Source organism: Rhinopithecus roxellana, chromosome 16, assembly GCF_007565055.1.
Source record: "Rhinopithecus roxellana isolate Shanxi Qingling chromosome 16, ASM756505v1, whole genome shotgun sequence".
Classification (NCBI taxonomy): domain Eukaryota; kingdom Metazoa; phylum Chordata; class Mammalia; order Primates; family Cercopithecidae; genus Rhinopithecus; species Rhinopithecus roxellana.
The window spans coordinates 7719342-7738260 of record NC_044564.1 but is presented as its reverse complement, the minus strand read 5'-3'; the positions used below and the strand labels follow the sequence as shown (position 1 = coordinate 7738260).

At 46.7% G+C, this 18919-nt stretch overlaps 1 protein-coding gene across 5 annotated transcripts in view; it reads left to right on the top strand.

Annotated features, from left to right (window-relative positions):
- The first annotated feature begins 4279 nt into the window (after positions 1 to 4279).
- The window catches only part of DENND1A (DENN domain containing 1A), a 76709-nt gene continuing 62069 nt past the window's right edge, over positions 4280 to 18919 (top strand). For 3 of the 5 annotated variants that reach the window (XM_030919515.1, XM_030919518.1, XM_030919514.1), the window contains exons 1-5: positions 4280 to 4430; positions 4796 to 4883; positions 7465 to 7505; positions 9911 to 9982; positions 11520 to 11576. In XM_030919515.1, the coding sequence (XP_030775375.1) occupies positions 4383 to 4430; positions 4796 to 4883; positions 7465 to 7505; positions 9911 to 9982; positions 11520 to 11576 (306 nt within the window). In that variant the 5' untranslated portion in view covers positions 4280 to 4382. The remainder of the gene's footprint in view (positions 4431 to 4795; positions 4884 to 7464; positions 7506 to 9910; positions 9983 to 11519; positions 11577 to 18919) is intronic. The other 2 variants (XM_030919517.1, XM_030919516.1) reach the window with 1 other exon arrangement.

Genomic DNA, 18919 nt, shown 5'->3' with positions numbered 1-18919 from the left:
AAAAGTTTCCAGAATGTTGAAAAGAGTTGTGAAGTGCATAACACTGTGCCTCACACAGAGTTAGACTATGATTATTGCCTTTGTCTTAACAAGGTGAGTTGCTCCAGGGAAAAGAGCCTTCTGTGCCTGATGCTATGCAGACCTTTATGCATGGTTCTGGGTGACAACGTCACTGCCTTGTGGCAGGATTAAGATAGAAGAGTTGGGCCCTGAACAGACAGGATTTGCTCACCTAACTCCTATTCACCCTTCCAGGCCCAGGTGAAGTGTCCACTTATCATGTTTTCTGACCTGCTGCCCTGGGAGGATTCGCCTTTTCCTCCTTGGACTCCTGTGGACACATTGCTGCCCACCCCACCCCACTCTGGTAACACTACACTGTGTGGTAGACTTTCTTCCCATGTCTAATTCACACATCTGATGCTGCTCTTTAAGCTCTTTTCAGAAAAAGCCCATTGTCACACTTCCCCTGATCTTCCCCTTCCATGTCATGTCCTGTTGCATTTTTAGGGCACAGACATCTGGCCCAGGGGATATCACCTCCCGTGAGTACACACACAACAGGCCCAAAATGTTTATGTCTCCCCAAAGGTGAGATTCTTTCTGCTCTCCTGCAGCTAAATTCTGTCTCAGGCTACCCTTGTCTACGAATCTGGTCGCAAACTCTCTTGAACGTATCAGGCCCTCAGCAGATGTCTTCCTGGCAACCCTGGGCCAAAGCTCCAGGAGTGAATGCCAACAACTTCAGTGAGCATTTCCTTGGAGCAGCTCAACTCACTGTGCACGGGTGGTACTTGCCTGGCATTGTGCTCTGAGACCTCTTTACCATCAGGCCAAGCAGTGTCAGAGACACACTGAGACCACAAGGCTCCTGTGGCTGGAAGCAGGGTTCAACTCATTTCGTGCTTTTTTAACCAACATCCCTGAGCTTCTAATTAGGCGCTGGGCTCTACCTGGGGCATATAGAGATGAGTTCAGCCTCTGGCCCCTTGAGCTCCTGGTGAGCGGGGATACCAGTGAAGACTATCCCAGCGCCCAGGAGTGCACGCTGCACTGGGAGCAGCAAGCAGGGATGAGTGACTGCCACACAGAGGCCTGCATGTGTCAGGAGGACAGTCCAAGGAGGAATAGAACTGGCAAAAGCAAAGAAGAAGGCAGGGAACGAAGGATGTGGCGGGTGATCATGGGATGTGTTTGGAGCATGAGGTATGTGGAAGGCCAGAGGCAAAGTGACACAGAAGGACTCTAGGAAAGGAAGCCAGGGTCAGCTTCGGGAGGGTGCATTTGCTGGTTAAGGAGCTCTCCCTTTCTTCACCCACCCATGTGGGCCACACATGTTGCTAGGCGCATAGTGTTGAACAAAACAGACACCATTCCAGCCTGTGTGAAGCATATAGCCTAGTGGGAAAAAGAGACATTCGTCAAATAATCACACAAAGGTAACATCTGTGCAGAGTTCCTGAATAGGATAGTGATGTGGTCTGGTTTGCATTTTAGAAAGCACTCTAGCCAGAAGAGTTGGAGTAGAATGGGAGGGATGAAACAGGAGAGGAGCATGGAGTTAAACCTCCACCATGGTTTAAGCCTGTCCAGGCATGCGCCAAGGTAGTGAGATGGAGAGCCAGGAGTGAGCGTGAGACAATTCTCGGGTAAAATAGGAAGGAGTAAGGAAGTCTGATAAGTCCACTGTGGGTAACCGTGGAAAATGACAGTTAAGAAAAAAACAAAAATAGATTTGGGGCTCAGTCTTGATGGGATAATAATTGGAAGTTTCAGGCTATTTTGAGTTTGAGACGCCAGTCTCAACTTTGGCTCAAGTTTGGGCCATCAGGTGGAGGCTGAGATGGATGGGTATAGAGCTTCGGAAAGGTGTCTGAGCTGCCAGGATTTGTCAGGAGTCATCAGTGTATGAGTGATGCTGGGTGCATGGATGAGATCACCTGGAGAGAGAATTAATTGCCCTGCTCTGGTCCCAAGAGTGAGAACAAAACTTCCAAGCCACAGGAATGGAATTCTAGCTGGGCTTCTGTTAGTTATCACTAGCTGGTTTCTCGGCTATTGAGCAAGGAAGATGTAAACCCATGCCAACGTAATAAATGGAACATAAAGCTATTTTTCCCAAGGAACTAGTGTGGGTTTTTTTTTTTTTTTTTTTTTCTTGTACACAAAGTAAAGTTTACATTGTTTTCCTTCTTGCTCCAGCAGCCAGGAAGTTTAGAGCTAATTTTGTAACTTAACTTAGAAGCTACATAGGACCTACATACCCAGCTACTTTTTTCTCAAATAAATACTTTTTATATATCTATGTATTTTGCAGCCCTGATGTTTTTCTTTGTTGTTTTAGATGCTCATATAAGCTGCCTCAGATCATTTGTAAAATTTAGGTAGGGTGCAACTGTATAAAAACAAATATTCTCCTTACCCTAATATTTTTGGGTCATCTTCACAGCTCTTGTGCAATAAGTCTGCCCAGTTTCTGAGTTAATATTGGCTAGATTTAAGCAGGAAGAACTCTTAGAACTTACAGAAGCTCGACAGTAAATTTAACACTCATGCAACTCATTAAAATAGGATAAAAGTGGAGCTTCAAACATCTCTGTGTTTGCTACCAAGGCTGGGGGGTGGGGTGTTACCCTTAATTCAGCTCAAGATCTGAAAGTCTGATCTTTCAGAATTGAGAATACACCGCTGAAATTAAAGACTTGTCTGTGTAGACAAGCACTCCAGATGTGTTCAGAGAAAGATTAAGGTGTTAACTCTATACGGATAGGAATTTTTTTTTAACTCAGGGTATCGTCGTCTTGACTCATAAAATATGGTTTGGTAAAAGCAAACTTGCTTATCAAACAGCATAAGCACAACATCGATTGGATAGTATATTTTATTTTTTATCATCCCTGTTCTTTAAAATAATTATTTTAAAATTTCAGTTCGCTATTGGTTAAGATCACTTTCTAAATCGTTTTCAAAGTGTGTCCCACAGCCAGTGGCCTAGGGACTGCAAAGATGCCTGCGATGTGGGGGGATGAGAAGGTGGCTAAGCCTGGAGAACCCAGCCACCACCCCTGCTCTATGCCCAGGTTCTCCAGAGCAGCGGAGCTCTGCATTATGGAGCTCAGGTAACAGGCTTCCTTCTATGTAACTGTTTTTTTTTTTTCTTTTTTGAGATGGAGTCTCACTCTGTTGCCCAGGCTGGAGTGCAATGGCGCCATCTCATTTCACTGTAACCTCTGCCTCCCAGGTTCAAGCGATTCTCTCTCCTCAGCCTCCCGAGTAGCTGGGCTTACAGGCGCCTGCCAACACACTCGGCTCAGCTCATTTTTGGGTTTGTTTTGTTTTGTTTGAGACGGAGTTTCGCTCTTGTTGCCCAGGCCAGAGTGCAATGGCGTGATCTCAGCTCACTGCAACCTCCGCCTCCTGGGTTTAAGCGATTCTGCTGCCTCAGCCTCCTGAGTAGCTGGGATTACAGGCATGAGCCCGCATGCCCCGCTAATTTTGTAGTTTTAGTAGAGACAGGGTTTCTCCATGATGGTCAGGCTGGTCTCAAACTCCTGACCTCAAGTGATCCACCTGCCTCGGCTTCCCAAAGAGCTGGGATTACAGGCATGAGCCACCATGTCCGGCCTAGCAGGGCTGCTTCTGCATAAAATCCTATCTGAATAAAGGGTTCCGCTGCTAAAAGGGAAAAGTTTGGAAATCTTCACATTGGAAGGCATGTCTCCCTAAATAGCCCTTGGAGTATGGAAGGGGAGATGGGGTGTAGAATCTGACTGTTGGTTCCTGCTCTGCCGCCCACCCTCTCTGTGACTTTGCAGGATGACTCTTCCTCTCTGAAACAGCTTCCTCATCCATTTCCTCGTCCTTTAGAAATGAATTCCTTGATAATAGCTACTGCACTCATGAGGGTTAGAAAAGTTAGCAGATGGGGGCCAGAGTGGCTCACACCTGTAATCCCAGCACTTTGGGAGGCCAGGGTGGGTGGATCACTTGAGTTCAGGAGTTTGAGACCAGCCTGACCAACATGGTGAAACCCCATCTCTACTAAAACTACAAAAATTAGCCACTCATGGTGGGGGGCACCTGTAATCCCAGCTACCCGGGAGGCTGAGGCAGGAGAATGGCTTGAACTTGGGAGGCAGAGGTTGCACTGAGCTGAGATAGCGCCACTGCACTCCAGCCTAGATGACAGAGTGATACTCCATCTCAGAAAAAAAAGGAAAAGAAAAAAAAAAATAGCAGATGGGGAAGCTCTGCATATAGGAATTTCAGAACTGATGGCTCTTACACTATGCCAGTGACCCTCCTCTCCCCTCTGCACTTCCCAGGAGGAGCCGATCACTTTCTGTGAGGAAGCCTTCGTGTCCCACTACCGCTCTGGAGCCATGAGGCAGTTCCTGCAGAACGCCACGCAGCTGCAGCTCTTCAAGCAGGTGCCACCCTCCTTGGTCTGGCGTGGGTCTGGCTCCCTGGCGGGGATTTCTGCAGCTGTCTCCACTCTAAGCACTGAGGCCACAGGCATGGATGGGACTCAGGCCCCAGGCAAAAGAGGCTCAGGGGAGGGGGATTGGGTGAAGAGGGCAGTCACTGACCAGACAGACCCTTTGCAGATCTGCCATGTGGTTTTCCAAGTTATCATAAACATGCAGCCGGTATTTTAGAAAGAAACTTGCCTGTTGAACCTTACTTTTAGAAAACTCCTACCTTGGATACAGTAAGGCGCCCAGCTGAATGGTTTTTCCCCCTTTTCTTCGTAAGAGCTGTTGTGCTTTTGTTCTTTCTTTCTTTCTTTCTATAGTTTATTGATGGTCGATTAGATCTTCTCAATTCCGGCGAAGGTTTCAGTGATGTTTTTGAAGAGGAAATCAACATGGGCGAGTACGCTGGTGAGAAGCATCTCATTTTCCTTCCGGGGCTGCAGGCTGCCATCGTATAGGGCATATTTGACAAGGAGTGGCAGTGACTTGCTTTTCCTTTACTGGGGCTTAGGAAGAGACTGATTTCAAGCTTGGCCTTGAAATGTTTGAAGAATTCTTCTTCGTTTTCTGACAAAATGCACACTGGCCCATATGAAATCCCCCAGCCTAGGGTCAGTTGCTTCCCCTGTCTAGACAGTCTAGTTAAAGTAGTGGCCAGCGTGGTCCACTGGGAAGCACGTGCAATATTCAGTTAGGAGGCCTGGATTCAAGTCAGGACTCTGTCTCCTCACAAGCTTCGAGACCCTGGGTGAGTCATTTCCCCTCCTTTAGCTAAAGTTCCTATCCATGCCCTGAGAGTACCATGTCCTACCTCACAGGGTTCCTTTTGAGATTAAATCAGAGTATATGAGGAAAGGTTTATACAGTCATCCAGGACAGTCCCTGGCATAGGGACCATGTACAGTAAGCTTTTTTTTTTTTTTCCTTTTTCTTTTCTTTTCTTTCTTTTTTTTTTTTTTTTTTTTTTTTGAGACAGACTCTTGCTCTCTTGTCCTGGCTGGGGTACAGTGGCGTGATCTCCGCTCACTGCTGCAACCTCCGCCTCTCAGGTTCAAGTGATTCTCCTGCCTCATACTCCCAAGTAGCCAGGATTACAGGCATGTGTCACCACGCCCAGCTAATTTTTGTATTTTTAGTAGAGATGGGGTTTCACCATGTTGGTCAGGCTGGTCTCAAATTCCTGACCTCAGGTGATCCATCCACCTCGGCCTCTCAAAGTGCTGGGATTACAGGCATGAGCCACCATACCCAGCCCTATTTCTTTAAAATATGACAAATTATTGCTGAGTGCCTGGTCTCTGCAGATCTGAAGAACTGAAGGGCTTGTCTTCTCATTTTTCAGAGGAGGTATCTGAGGCCCAGAGAGGTGTTGGTGGCTGAGTCGGCCTCCTGAATGCCAATCTGACCTTTCCAAATCCCATTGCCTCAGTCTTTGGCAGCGAAGGCAAAACCAGATGCAAAATAACACCCATGCTGCTGGCTGATAGTAGTCCAGAATAGACACACACCCCTTTTATTGCTGGGTGTGTGTCTATTCTGGACTACTGTGATAATCCAATTGGCAGTTTTTAAGCTCACAGAGCAAGGCACAGTATCCACCTATAAACGCTGCAGGCCCTCCCAGCCTGTGCTGTATGGAAAGCACAGTTAAGAAAATCACCATGAAGTCTACGAACAGCAATAGCCAGTCGCTGATAAGCATTTCCTAAACACCTGCTATGTCCAGAGCCCCATGGAGTAAAAAGCGGAGGACCCAGTTCTGCCCTCAAGAGGTGTTAGGTAGGAGAGAGAAATGCATGACTAAAGACAAACAGAAATTAAACCAATGCAGGAAAAGGAGTAGAAACAGATTTCGGTGCAGTTAGAATAGGGCTCTGTTAATCCTTACTGTGTGATGTGAGGGCTTAACAAAGGAGGCCAGGCTAGAGTTGTGTTCTAATGGTTGCATGTGAGTTCCAGGAAAACAGGCTTTAGGTGTTGCTAAACTGAGTTCACTTATTCAGTGGATTAAGACTCACCATATAAAATGAACAGAGTTTACCAACAACACCTCCATTTTCTTACCGTCTCATTCTCTGAGGGTTCAGTGTGTGTCCAGCAGGGTCCTTTCAATGGGGCACACAGCCCTGGGGGTCCCTGCTCTGGTGCCCTTCACAGTACTTCCCAGAATATGGATGTCTCAGTGGCTGTTACCTATTCCAGAGGGCTGTTCAGAGGAAGAAGCTTGCAGAGGACATCACATCTGAGCTGCCTGCCAAGTTTACTAAGCAGAGAGAGTAGGATGTGGTGACTAGGCAAGGGAGCTGTATTTGCAAGGGCCTGGAGGCCTGCGAGGATGCTGGCTTACCGACCCCGTGGTCCCTTAAGTAGTTCCCTGTGGTGGGACATAACGTAAGGTGGTGCAGCGTCACAGCAGCACAGGATGGAGAGCTCACCAGGCACGACTAGACGTGAGTGGCGGGGCAGCCTCGGAGCCTGACCTCCAGCCAGCAGGCAGCGGGGTGGTGGCTGAGTTTGCAGTCAGGGCACTGCATGATCGGCTCTGTTTGAGAGGGAAACCTGTGACAGTGGCTCGCTGCCGCCTCCTTTAAGAGCAGGATGTGGGACCCTCCACAGGGATCTCCAAGTCCTGAATGCGGAAAGCAATTTCGGCTGGGCGTGCCGGCTCACGCCTGTAATCCCAGCACTTTGGGAGGCCAAGGCGGGTGGATCACTTGAGGTCAGGAGTTCGAGACCGGCCTGGCCAACATGGTGAAACCCCATCTCTACTAAAAATACAAAAATTAGCCAGGTGTGGTGGCGGGCATCTGTAATCCGGGAGACTGAGGCAGGAGAATTGCTTGAACCCAGGAGCTGAGATCGCACCAGTGCACTCCAGTGTGGGCGACAGCGTGAGACTCCGTCTCAAAAAACAAAAAAGCAATTTCAAGGACTCCCAAGGACAAATCACCTCTTTAAGTAACAGCTTCTCTGACTTCTCTTTCCCTAGGCAGTGACAAACTGTACCATCAGTGGCTCTCCACCGTCCGGGTAAGCGTGCACCCAATTCTCAGCCCCCTGGATTCCTGCCTTAGCTTCCTGGCAGCCTTCCGCTTCCCTATACTTCCCCTTCCATCCCGAAGCACTCCATTCTCTCTGCTGGAGATGCCTTTGTTTGTAAAGCCAGGCTCTTCTCATGCCAGATGGAGACTAGAAGGGTGGGATTGTCCAAAGCCATCACTTGGTGAGGTCAGAAAAAGGCATGAGAGGCTTCCTCCTCTGCAGGAAGCCAGCCAAGGAGAACTGAATGGAATGTTGCTGTTTTAGAGCATTTGGGGGGGGTCTCCTTCTAGGGCCAGAGCAATTGTCACGATCACAGGCAAACCAAAAATGTGCCCTCTTGCTGCTGTGTAACCTCTTTCACAGCAAAGGCTCCTGGGAAGATGGAGAACACATCACTGGGAGGTTGACTGTTGTTGTGAAGTATCTTGATGTGTCAGAAGCCAGTGGCATAGGGCTTCTGAAGCCTCTACAGAATTTGAAATATTGACTTTCCCTTCCATCAGTTTATAATTGAGGTGTCCTGAAGGCCTACTGTGTGCCAGGCACCATGCTGAGTACTAGGGATGCAGCAGGGAGCAGGGTATAGGCCCTGCCCTGGGGGAGCTCCCTGTCTTGCTGGGGAGGCGGGCACGAAGCAGGCAACTCCAGCATCAAGTGATAAGTGTTCCCTCCTGCTAATGCGTCAGTGCACTGCTGCCAGGCAAGTCCCTTGGAAGTGGCTGCAGTTGGCGGAGAGTAAGCAATTCCTTCATGAAAGACTTCCTTTGTTCCTCTTGTATGGCCAAACACAGCACTTGGCAAATCAGAGAGGAGTAATAAGGACTTGTTGATTGATTGATAAAGGGAGTTTCAATACTCCAAAGGACCATTTAAATGGGATACTGAGTAATTTTGGAAAGCAGTATGGAATAAATGAGTGGGTGAAAATTTCCCATTGTCCTACAACATAGAATGCTTTCTAGGTCAAATTGTAATGTTTTTAATTAAAGCTCAAAATTTCTAATGTGGGCAGTTACCAAAAATTTTGCTAAATGTTAAGACCAATAATTACATTACTATATCTTATTCTCTTAGGTACCCACTGGTTCCAGCCTCTCTCCATCCGAATCAGTTTTTTTAAACCAACACAGACCTGATTCTGTGATGAATTTGATTAAAAATGCTCCATAGTGTAGACCCCTTAGCCTGGCATTCCGGGCCCTTCACGAGCTGGCCTCATCTGGCCTCCCAGCCTCACTTACTGCTTCTCTGATGATACACTCATGGGAGTGTGTCATGGTGCAGTACAGGAGCCACTTGTTACAGCATACGCCACGGCTTTTCAGCTTCTGCATTTTCTTTTATGTGCTATTTCCTGTCCCTAGAATGTTCTCCTCCCATCTCCTACATCAACTCCTATTTATCCTTCATGGACCAAGTCCAATGTTTCATCTCCAAGGCCTTCCCTGATCTTCCAAGTCTCCATGCTCCCTGTGCACACAGCCATTACAGCCAACATCACCTGCTGTTGTAATTATTTACTGTGCTGTCCTGCCTCTCCGACTGGAGGTTTTAGAAGGCAGAGACCAGGCCTCCCTCGGCCTGGTGCCTTCAGAACCCTCACGATGTATCTGCAGGGATGAGACTGAGAAACGGATTCACGGACAGCTATGAAAACGTGCCCTGTGCACTTCAGGTCCCTCCACTGTCTCCTTTAGGAGCCGGACGGCCTTCCCTTCTCCTTCCTCCCACTTTTGCTCCTAAAGAAAGTGAGCGAGAAATTGCTGTGTCGGATTTAACTAAAGCCATGGTGAACATTTGTGGCTATTCATTCTTTCCTTTTCTCAAGATTTAGACGTTAAGGAAGGCAGCCTACCAGAGAGATTTAAAAAAACAACACAGAAAACCAAGGCAAGAAAAGGAAGTTGCACGGTGAGGGCAACGTATTTCCCAACGATCCTGGCTGAGCAGGGCCCCACTTTCTGCCCCGGCTTGGTGTCAGCTGTGGAGTCCATGGTTATTAAACTTACCTGAGTGTCATCCGTGGTAACTAGAATGTCTTGAAAAGCCACAGATGCCCATAGGGAAGCCCTTGCCTTAGGCAGCCTGCGATGCAGTTCCCTCCAGCCAGGGAACAGGTGCCAAGCAGAGCACTGAGACTAGAGTCCCCCTCCGCCAATTCACACTCCTCATCCCCAGTCCACACTCACCCACGCACCCACAGCTCCCACCCAGAGCCCTTCCGCCAGGACCATAACTGGCTGGCTGCGACCAGCTATCATCCAGGCCTATTTCTCGATGTGCATTTACATACCTTTGAAATGTTGCTTAGCCTGATTGAAGCGAAGCAGTCTTTGTTGGTGTTGGATGACTCTATCTTCAGCCCAAATTGCTAATTGACATTTTTATTATAGAAAGGAAGTGGAGCAATTCTGAATACTGTAAAGACCAAAGCAAACCCAGCCATGAAGACTGTCTACAAGTTCGTAAGTACTGGTCTTGCTCTCAGGAGCCAAAACAGATCAGTCCCTTAGCATGATGAGACTCTTTATTTATTCACTTATTTTTGAGACAGGGTCTTGCTCTATTGCCCAGGCTGGAGTGCAGTGGTGCGATCACAGCTCACTGCAGCCTTGACCACCAGGGCCCAAGCGATCCTCCCACCTCAGCCTCCCCAGTACACCAGGAACTACAGTTGTGCACCACCACACCTGGCTTTTTTTTTTTTTTTTTTTTTTAGACAGACATGTCTCCGTATGTTACCCAGGCTGTTCTTGAACTCCTGGGCTCAAACAATCCTCCTGCCTTGGCCTCCCAAAGTGCTGGGATTACCAGCATGAGCTGCTGCACCCAGCCGAGTGATGAGACTCTTAAGTATACCTGGTCCTCTGTTGCAGAGATGACTCAGGCTGCTGAGCTCTTTCCTGAAGGTCTCAATGTTCTTCAAATTATTTAGCAGATTATTATAACCGGTTCAGTGACATTTTTGATTTATAGTGTTGGTGCTCACATTTGCCACAGTAGAGAAATGGGAGGCTACTGGTTTTAGCTTTTAAAATGCAGACTAGGTGGCTGCACCCTGCCTGTTTCTGAGACCCAGAAGCATGGTCTATCTGGTGTCTGGCAAAGCCTTCCTGCAGGCATCGCCATTATTGAGTCAAAATAAAGCAGCTCCTTTGCAGGTTACTGAAGAGTGTTCGCGGTGGCTTACACCACTTAATTTTTGTCCCCAATTCTTCATCATCTCTCTGATCACTGCCCTATAGGAAATGCATTATTTGTAAGACTCGTGTCCACAGCCGAGTGAAAATAGGAGAGCACATCTGTTCCCGGCGCTCCATCTTTCACAAGCATCGCGTATTTTTTCTTGTGACTTCTGCTTGCTAATTTGACCGTGAGCCACTGAAGCGGGGTGGTTTTATTTTATTTCCATTTTTAATTGTGTTAGTCCTCTCTGTGCTTAAACTGTGGTCATTTTAGCAGGGTGGGTGGCTGCCAGCAGAACCACACAGGTCTAAAATGACCTGAAATCAAAGCCAGGGTGTCTGCCAAAGTGAGATGTAGGAAATGGCACTGTAGAAACCCAGCAATGTGTCTGTTCCGGCCATTCAGCCTGGGTAGAAAATCGGTCCTGAGGCCGTGCCCTAGTGAAATAGAATGGATATTCTGAATCTTCCAGCCAGAAACACGGCTGCTGTACTCTTACTGGTAGCTGTCACCAGGCTGCCGAGATAAATAATTATAGTGAGCAAAAGAAGGGCTTTGGAAGGGAACAAAAAAAAAAAATCTGTGCCATCAAAATGCAGAAAATAAAATCTCTCCAGCCTCTTTAAGGGTTTTTTTTTTTTTAAACCTTTTACCGTTGTATTTGTTTTCATAGCCATTATGTTTTCGACTTGATGATCCCATTTTTCCTTCCTTTTTCTAGTAATCAGAGAAGGTGATTCTCGACGGACTGAAATCAAGCATAGTCCCTGCTGGAAACAGAAAGGGAATCTTAACTTAAATTAATTTTTCATGCAGGCAAAAGATCATGCAAAAATGGGAATAAAAGAGGTGAAAAACCGCTTGAAGCAAAAGGTACTTGAAGTTCTTATTCAAAATGTATAAGCACCATGTATGAAATGCATGACCACAAAAAAGTATGAGGGGATCAATAGAGGGCTGTTTGATACAGTGTTGTTAACACACTTCAAAATGCATTACCAGCTGTCCGGGAGTTTTCACACTGTTATAAATATTCACAGACAAAAAACTGTCTTCAAATAACATTAAGAATCTGGCTTAAACCCACAAAGGCGAGCAAGTTCAGAGTTACCACTGTCGGGCTGTCCCTTGCCCACCCCACTAGGCCTGGGTTCACAGGCATCTGTAGAAATTGGCTTGGTGTTCCCATCTGGCATCCGCCCACCGCCTATGGCCGACCTCTGCCCCAGGGCCGGTTGTAACCAAAACCAAGGAGCATCTCTGGGGAATGATTGCCATGGTCCAGCATGCACATGGCCACCGCCCAGACACAGCACAAGGGGTGGGGCTGAGCAGAATGCTGTGGGCTTACCTCGCCCTGGGGGACCAAGTGAGCATAACCCAGTGGGCGCTGTTGAGACTCTGAGTGTGGAGGGGAGGGCTCTGATTGTCTTCACCCAGCTATGTCCTAGCTAAGATTCCCCCAGCCTGAATCTCTTTTTTTTTTCTTTCTTTTTTTAATCTGACATTTTTTTTGTATTTTATTTTATTTTAATTTTTTTATTTCCATAGGCTTTTGGGGGAACAGGTGGTATATGGATACATGAGTAAGTTCTTTAGCTATGATTTCTGAGATTTTGGTGGACTCATCACCTGAGCAGTATACACTGAACCCAATTTGTAGTCTTATCCCTCACCCCCTTCCCAGCCTTTCCTTGAGTCCCCAAAGTCTATTGTGTCATTCTTATGCCTTTGGATCCTCATAGCTTAGCTCCCACTTATGAGAACATACGATGTTTGGTTTTCCATTCCTGAGTTACTTCACTTAGAATAAGAGTCTCCAATCCCATCTAGGTTGCTGCGAATGCCATTAATTCATTCCTTTTTATGCCCCCAGATTGAATTTCTAGACTTAAGACAGTGAGGTTACTGTAACAGGGAGGGCTTTTTTATATTATTATGAATGGCATCATCGTTATTACTGTTGCCACCTTTTTTTTTTTTTTTTTTTTTGAGACGGAGTCTCACTGTGTTGCCATGCTGGAGTGCCTCAGCCTCCGAAGTAACTGGGACTACAGGCACACGCCACCACACCTGGCTAATTTTTGTATTTTTAGTAGAGACGGGGTTTCACCATGTTGGCCAGGATGGTCTCGATCTCCTCACCTCGTGATCCGCCTGCCTCGGCCTCCCAAAGTGCTGGGATTACAGGCGTGAGCCACCGTGCCTGGCCTGTTGCCACACTTCTTTAAGCTCCTCTTAAGGGTGGTCCAGGCTAGGAGCTTTCACACTTAGTCCTCAGAACAGCACTGTGAAGTATTGTTCACATTTCGTGAGTAAACAGACCACAGTTCAGAGGTGAAGTCATTTGCCCAGGGCCACCCTGAGCCTAGCAGAGCCAGAATTGGATTCCAGCTCCATTGACATCTGGTGGCTATGTGTTCTTACTGCTATTGCATTGCACACTGCCTTCCTCAAACAAGTGTTTTGTTTTCCAAAAGATGTTTGGGATCACCTATTTCATTATCCCTATGCCCCCAAATGTACCACTCTAATAAGGCCCTTTGTCTAGCTCTGCAGTTTTTAAAAAATTGAAAGCAGTTTTAATTTTGTGAAGTCAGAAAAGACCTCTAATTAACTTGAAAGGGTCGAAGGAATTGATTCCTTTCTTTTAATTGGAAAATAATTTGCTCTGACTAAGCATTTAAATTCTTAGTTTCAGCTGAGAGTGGATTTTTAACAGCTGAGATTCACATCCTGAAATAAAAGCTCTGTAATGTAAATCCAGATAGACCTTAAACTGTAGTCTGTTTGCACCCTGCCAGAGACTGGCAGGTGGCATTCTTTACTTGGATGTTATTTAAGTCCCTAAATATACCTTTTTATCTCCCATCCCAGTTGCATGTAGCTGAATTGGATTGCAGATATAAAACAGAGTGGCAGGGAGTGGGGAGTTTTCCCTCCTTGATGCCTGGATCGTAGGCTCTGGTTGGTATTAGAATATCCCCTGAAGTAAGCAAAGAAAGGGGTCCCTCCTCAGGCAAAGGCCCCATGCGCCCTCATTGGTCAGATCCACTCTCTGCAGACCATTAAGCTACAGACATCACCTTACCTCCCTACTTGTATGTGCAAGCCTCTGGTCTTAGGAAAATCCCCTTCTTATGATAAGTAACATTTCTGCAAATAACCAGTTAAGCTCAGATTTTTTAATGTGGTTGTTCAAAGGTTTGTTTAAACAGTCTAGATCACTTTGCTTCCACGCTCTCTCCCTTTCCATTCCTTGATAGTATCTAAAGCAGATGTCTCCCTCCCCTTCCCTTCCCCCTGCCAGTCTTTTCAAGAATAGCTTCAGGAGATAATGTTCTATAGAGAGTGTCAGTACATTTCAGGTGACACAAACGGTGAAGGCATTTTATAGAAATGTGGCTTGTCACCATTGGACTGTTGACAGATCTATTAGTGCACCCTTTTCAATTTTCACTTTTCCCCCCTTCGGTCGTACAGATTTCCACAGACTTGATATTTTGCAGTTGTTCTTGGAAGAGAGCTATTTTGTAATTGAAACTCTAGCATTGTTCGCATCTATGGGACTTGGACTCCAGCACTCTCCAGCGCCCTTTCTTGAGCTAATTTAGGATCTGGCTGCACCTGACCTCTCACATAGCAGTAGAAAATATTTCCTTGGTTTTTTTGTCCTTCTCCCCTTTCCCTCCTCCCCTTTATCTGGCAACGAATGTACCTCGTGGCTCCCCAGATGCCTCTAATATAGACATCTCAAGTTTGGTTTCTGCCATGAAATTGAGGCAGTTTCCAACAAAGATCCAATTTTCAAATGTGCTGGGTTGCCACCTGGCCTCCTCTAACTCTGCATAGCAATGGTGACCTTGCAGATATAATCAAGAACCCAAGCTTGCCCTCTTCACCCTCGCCTTGGGTTTGAATTGCAAATAGAAAATGTGGGGCCGACCTGTGGAGAGGTCACCATGGTGTGTGGAGGGTCCATCTCTAATATGACTGAGCAGGGCCCCTTCTCCATCCCTTGTTCATTTGTGCTGCAGATTTTCAAAGCATTTGAAATCAGAGCTTTCAGGATATCTGTATGACCATTGGCAAATAATTGTTAATAGATCCGATGGTGTGGCTTTTTTCCATACCTGCTCTGCTTCAACCCAACAACAAAAAAAGAAGGATGGATAACATATTTCTCTAGATAAATGGAGCAAGGTGGTCAGGTTCTTCTATAGTTTGGCCTCCTTTGAAGTCTGACTTGCTCAAAAGTAGGAAAAAGAAGAGATGGCAAAGATGCTACCCTGCCATTGCTTTCTGAGGAAGAGTGTAGTGCTTTCATCTGGAGTGTCTCCCTGCCAGAAGAATGCCTCCTGGATGGCTCGTGACTGTCAACAAATTGCCTTCCGCTGCAGCACCAAGCAGGGCTGGCATGAGAATGCCCCGCTTTAAAAGCAGTGGCCTCAAATACATTTCTCCTCACCTGCAGGCAATGTTAAGACAGCCACCTAGGGATGTCCTCTTTTGCCTTTTGAGGAACCCCTGAAATTTTTCTCTTTTTTCTTTGGTATCAAAATGATTTAGCCAAATGGGCCCATTTCACAGCCCTTTGTAAAGTTTCTGAATCTTTGATCCTCTTCTTTTCTTTTTGTTTTTTGTTTTGTTTTGTTTTGTTTTTCTTTGTTTTAAAACAGGGTCTCACTCTGTCTCCCAGGGCAGTGGCACAATCACTGCAGCCTTGACCTCCCAGGCTCAAGGGATCCTCCCGCCTCAACCTCCAGAGTAGCTAGGACAACAGGCATGCACCACCATGCCTGGCTAATTTCTTTTAGGGACAGAGTTTTGCTGTGTCACCCATACTGGTCTCAAACTCCTGGGCTCAAGCAATCCTCCCTCCTAGGCCTCTCAAAGTGCTGGGATTACAAATCTTTGATCTTTAAAAGACAAATCGAGCTTGTTGATTTAGAGTCTCTGTGATTGAAAGGAGCAAATTCACAGTTGCTTTCACAGACGCTTGAATTTCTGGCCAAACTGTTCCCATTGAAGGGAGTGAGTAAGCATGCGTGGGGCAGGGTGAGCTAGGTAGACTCTGGTAGAACAGACGTTTTCACACCTTATCACACAACTGTCAGCTCCCTGTCTCCCGACACATTAAAATACGCTGCAGCCTCAATCACAGAAAATTCCAACTTTGGTTACTATTTTGATATCAATATTCATATTTTAATTTGCATTTGCTGTGCTGTGAAGTGGCCTGGGAAAGGAAGGGTGCGGCACGAGTCTGTAAATGGAGACGGGAGTTCTCACACCCGCAGCGTGAGTCAGACGGGAAGGCCTCTGCCCACAGGGGCCTTTCAACTCCCCCACATGGTGATGTGGTGTTTGGGCTTTTGAGGCAGGCAAGCTGGGCTCAGTGCTGGTTGTGTAGGATATTAATCGTGTGACATTGGGTAAGTTACGAGACCTCTCTGAACCTAGTTTTTCTGATCTGTTAACTAGAGGAAATACAGGTTTTTGCTGGATCGTTGGAAGGAGTGGAAGAGATAATGTGTTGAAATAGCAACACTTAGTAGCCACTGAATAATTGAGAGTTTCCCTTTTGTCTGTCTTTTGTTTGGATTTGAGATGGAGTCTTACTCTGTTGCCCAGGCTGGAGTGCAGTGGTGTGATCTCAGCTCACCACAACCTCCACCTCCCAGGTTCAAGTGATTCTCCTGCCTCAGCCACCCGAGTAGCTGGGATTACAGGCACCCACTGCACCTGGCTAATTTTTGTATTTTTGTAGAGACAGGGTTTTGCCATGTTGGCCAGGCTGGTCTCGAACTCCTGACCTTAGGTGATCCACCCGCCTTGGCCTCCCAACATGCTGGGATTACAGGCATGAGCCACTGCATCTGGCCCTCTCTGTCTTCTTATGTCCCACATCTGAAACACCCAGTCTGCCCAAATACCCATGCACGCACATCTGGAGACCAGTCCCTTGAGGTTGTCCATACAACCACCAGAGGAATCTGTGTAGGACCCAGCACTGACCAAGTCACTCCCTTGGTTAAAACATTTCAGACCTTTCAAACCTTCCACCTCCTTGCCTGGGGGCAGCCCAGGGGTGGAATGCCCTGGCCGCTGGGCCACAGCAGGCCCTGCTGTCTGCCTCCCTGGGCCTGGGGCTCTACTCTCTCATCGCTGGCTCATAAGTCCTTTCCTCGGTTCCCACCCCAGCCCCTACCCAAGGCCACCCAGAACCCTCTTTGTCCTCTAGTCTTCTGAGACTCTGGGTCCTTGCCTCCCCGATTTCTCATGGAGACTCATGTCCAGAGACTTACCGTATGCTGTGCCTGCCTTCTCCGCAGAGGGCTGGAGGTTAGAGCATAGTCATGGCTTCTGATTCCAGTAAACGCTCAAGGAAAATAACAGGAATACAATGACTTTCTGACTGCCTTGCTTTACCAAGGGACAGGAACTGGCAGGACCCCCGTAACTCTCTGAGCTGACCCTTGGGGCTCTAGGAAGAGATTTGCCACCCTGTGGTGGCCCCTGCTCTGTAGCTCTGTCTGGCGTCTTCCTCCTGTGTGACCCTTCGGGAAGGCGCAAGTTTAACTCTCCTGCTAGCTTCTTGTTTCTGCTTTTTAAAAATGACATTTAGAAGGTCGGGTTTTTTCCTGTTTCAAACAAAATGCATGTTTATTGAGGAAAACTCAGTGAAACAGAGGAACAAAAAATAATCTCATTTTATAACCTGCATTTTCATGTACTATATCCTGGGCATTTCTCATACCACTAAATATTTCTTCAACATGTCTTTATTTTATTTTGTTTTGTTTTATTTTTTGAGACGGAGTTTTACTCTGTTGCCTAGGCTGGAGTACAGTGGCACGATCTCGTCTCACTGCAACCTCTGCCTCCCTGGTTCATGCGATTCTCTTGCCTCAGCCTCCCAAATAGCTGGGATTACAGGCGTCTGCCACCACACCTGGCTAATTTTTGTATTTTTGGTAGAGACGGGGTTTCACCATATTGGCCAGACTGGTCTCAAACTCCTGACCTCAAGCGATCTGCCCACCTTGGCCTCCCAAAGTGCTAGGATTACTATACCAGGCCCACGTGTCATTATTTTAAATGATTACATCAGTTTTATCTGATGGACATACATACATTATTTAATATTCCCATTGTTGGACCCTTACATGAGTTCCAATTTTTTTCTAGGCAAATATCCGCATAGGCAAGACTTAGAAGAAATTCTTATTATTTCATTAGGATAAATTTCTAAAAATGGGAGCAGTGGGCCAAAGGGCATGTACATCTTTTAGGTTTTTCATATAAATTGCCAATTTATATTCCCACAAGAAGGGTTTGAGAGTATCTGTTTCCCAAGCCCTTTGCTGACAGCTACATTAGTTCTTAGGCCACAGTTTCTTTAATCATGGGAATCAAAAGTTGCCGTTATTAGCTCCCTACCATGTGTAAGATCTCTACCAGGAGATAGAACAGAGAATTTGAATGCCCCCTGCCTTTTTTTTTTTCTTTTTTTTTTTCCTTGAGACAGGGTCTCACTCTGTTGCCCAGGCTGGAGTGCAGTGGCTTGATCACGGCTCACTGCAGCCTCAACCTCCCCAGGCTCTGGTGATCCTCCCATTTCAGCCTCCCAAGCAGCTGGGAATTCAGGCATACACTACTGCATCCAGCTACTTTTTATATTTTTTTGTAGATACAGAGTTTCCCCATGTTGCCCAAGCTGGTCTCAAACTCCTGGGCTCAAGTGATCCTTCCACCTTGACCTCCTAAAGTGCTGGGATTACCGGCGTGAGCCTCCATACCCAGCCTCTCTTTCTTGACTTGGGCTCCTCCTATTCTGCTGCCTGTGGCATCCTGAGAGGAAGCTGTTGTCCTTCTTCAGGTGGAAGAAATAGTAAAGAGGCTAATAAATTGGTAGCCTGCACCATAGGACTTTATAAGAAACCTTTTGCATCTATGGATCTTCTAATAAATGAAGGTGCAGCACTGCTTTTTGACACACACAGGTACATTTGTGTATTGGACACATTTCCCTTCCAAATGTTTAACTCCACTTTACAAAGCTTTATTTGGAGCATGTACTAAATTCAAGGCTCTAGGTTAGAGAACCCAGACCCCAATGAACTTACAGTTGATAGAAATACAAAAGTAAGATAGTGCTAAGCATGGCAGCCTATGATCAGTGTAACCAGGGGCTTCTGAGGAGATTACATCTG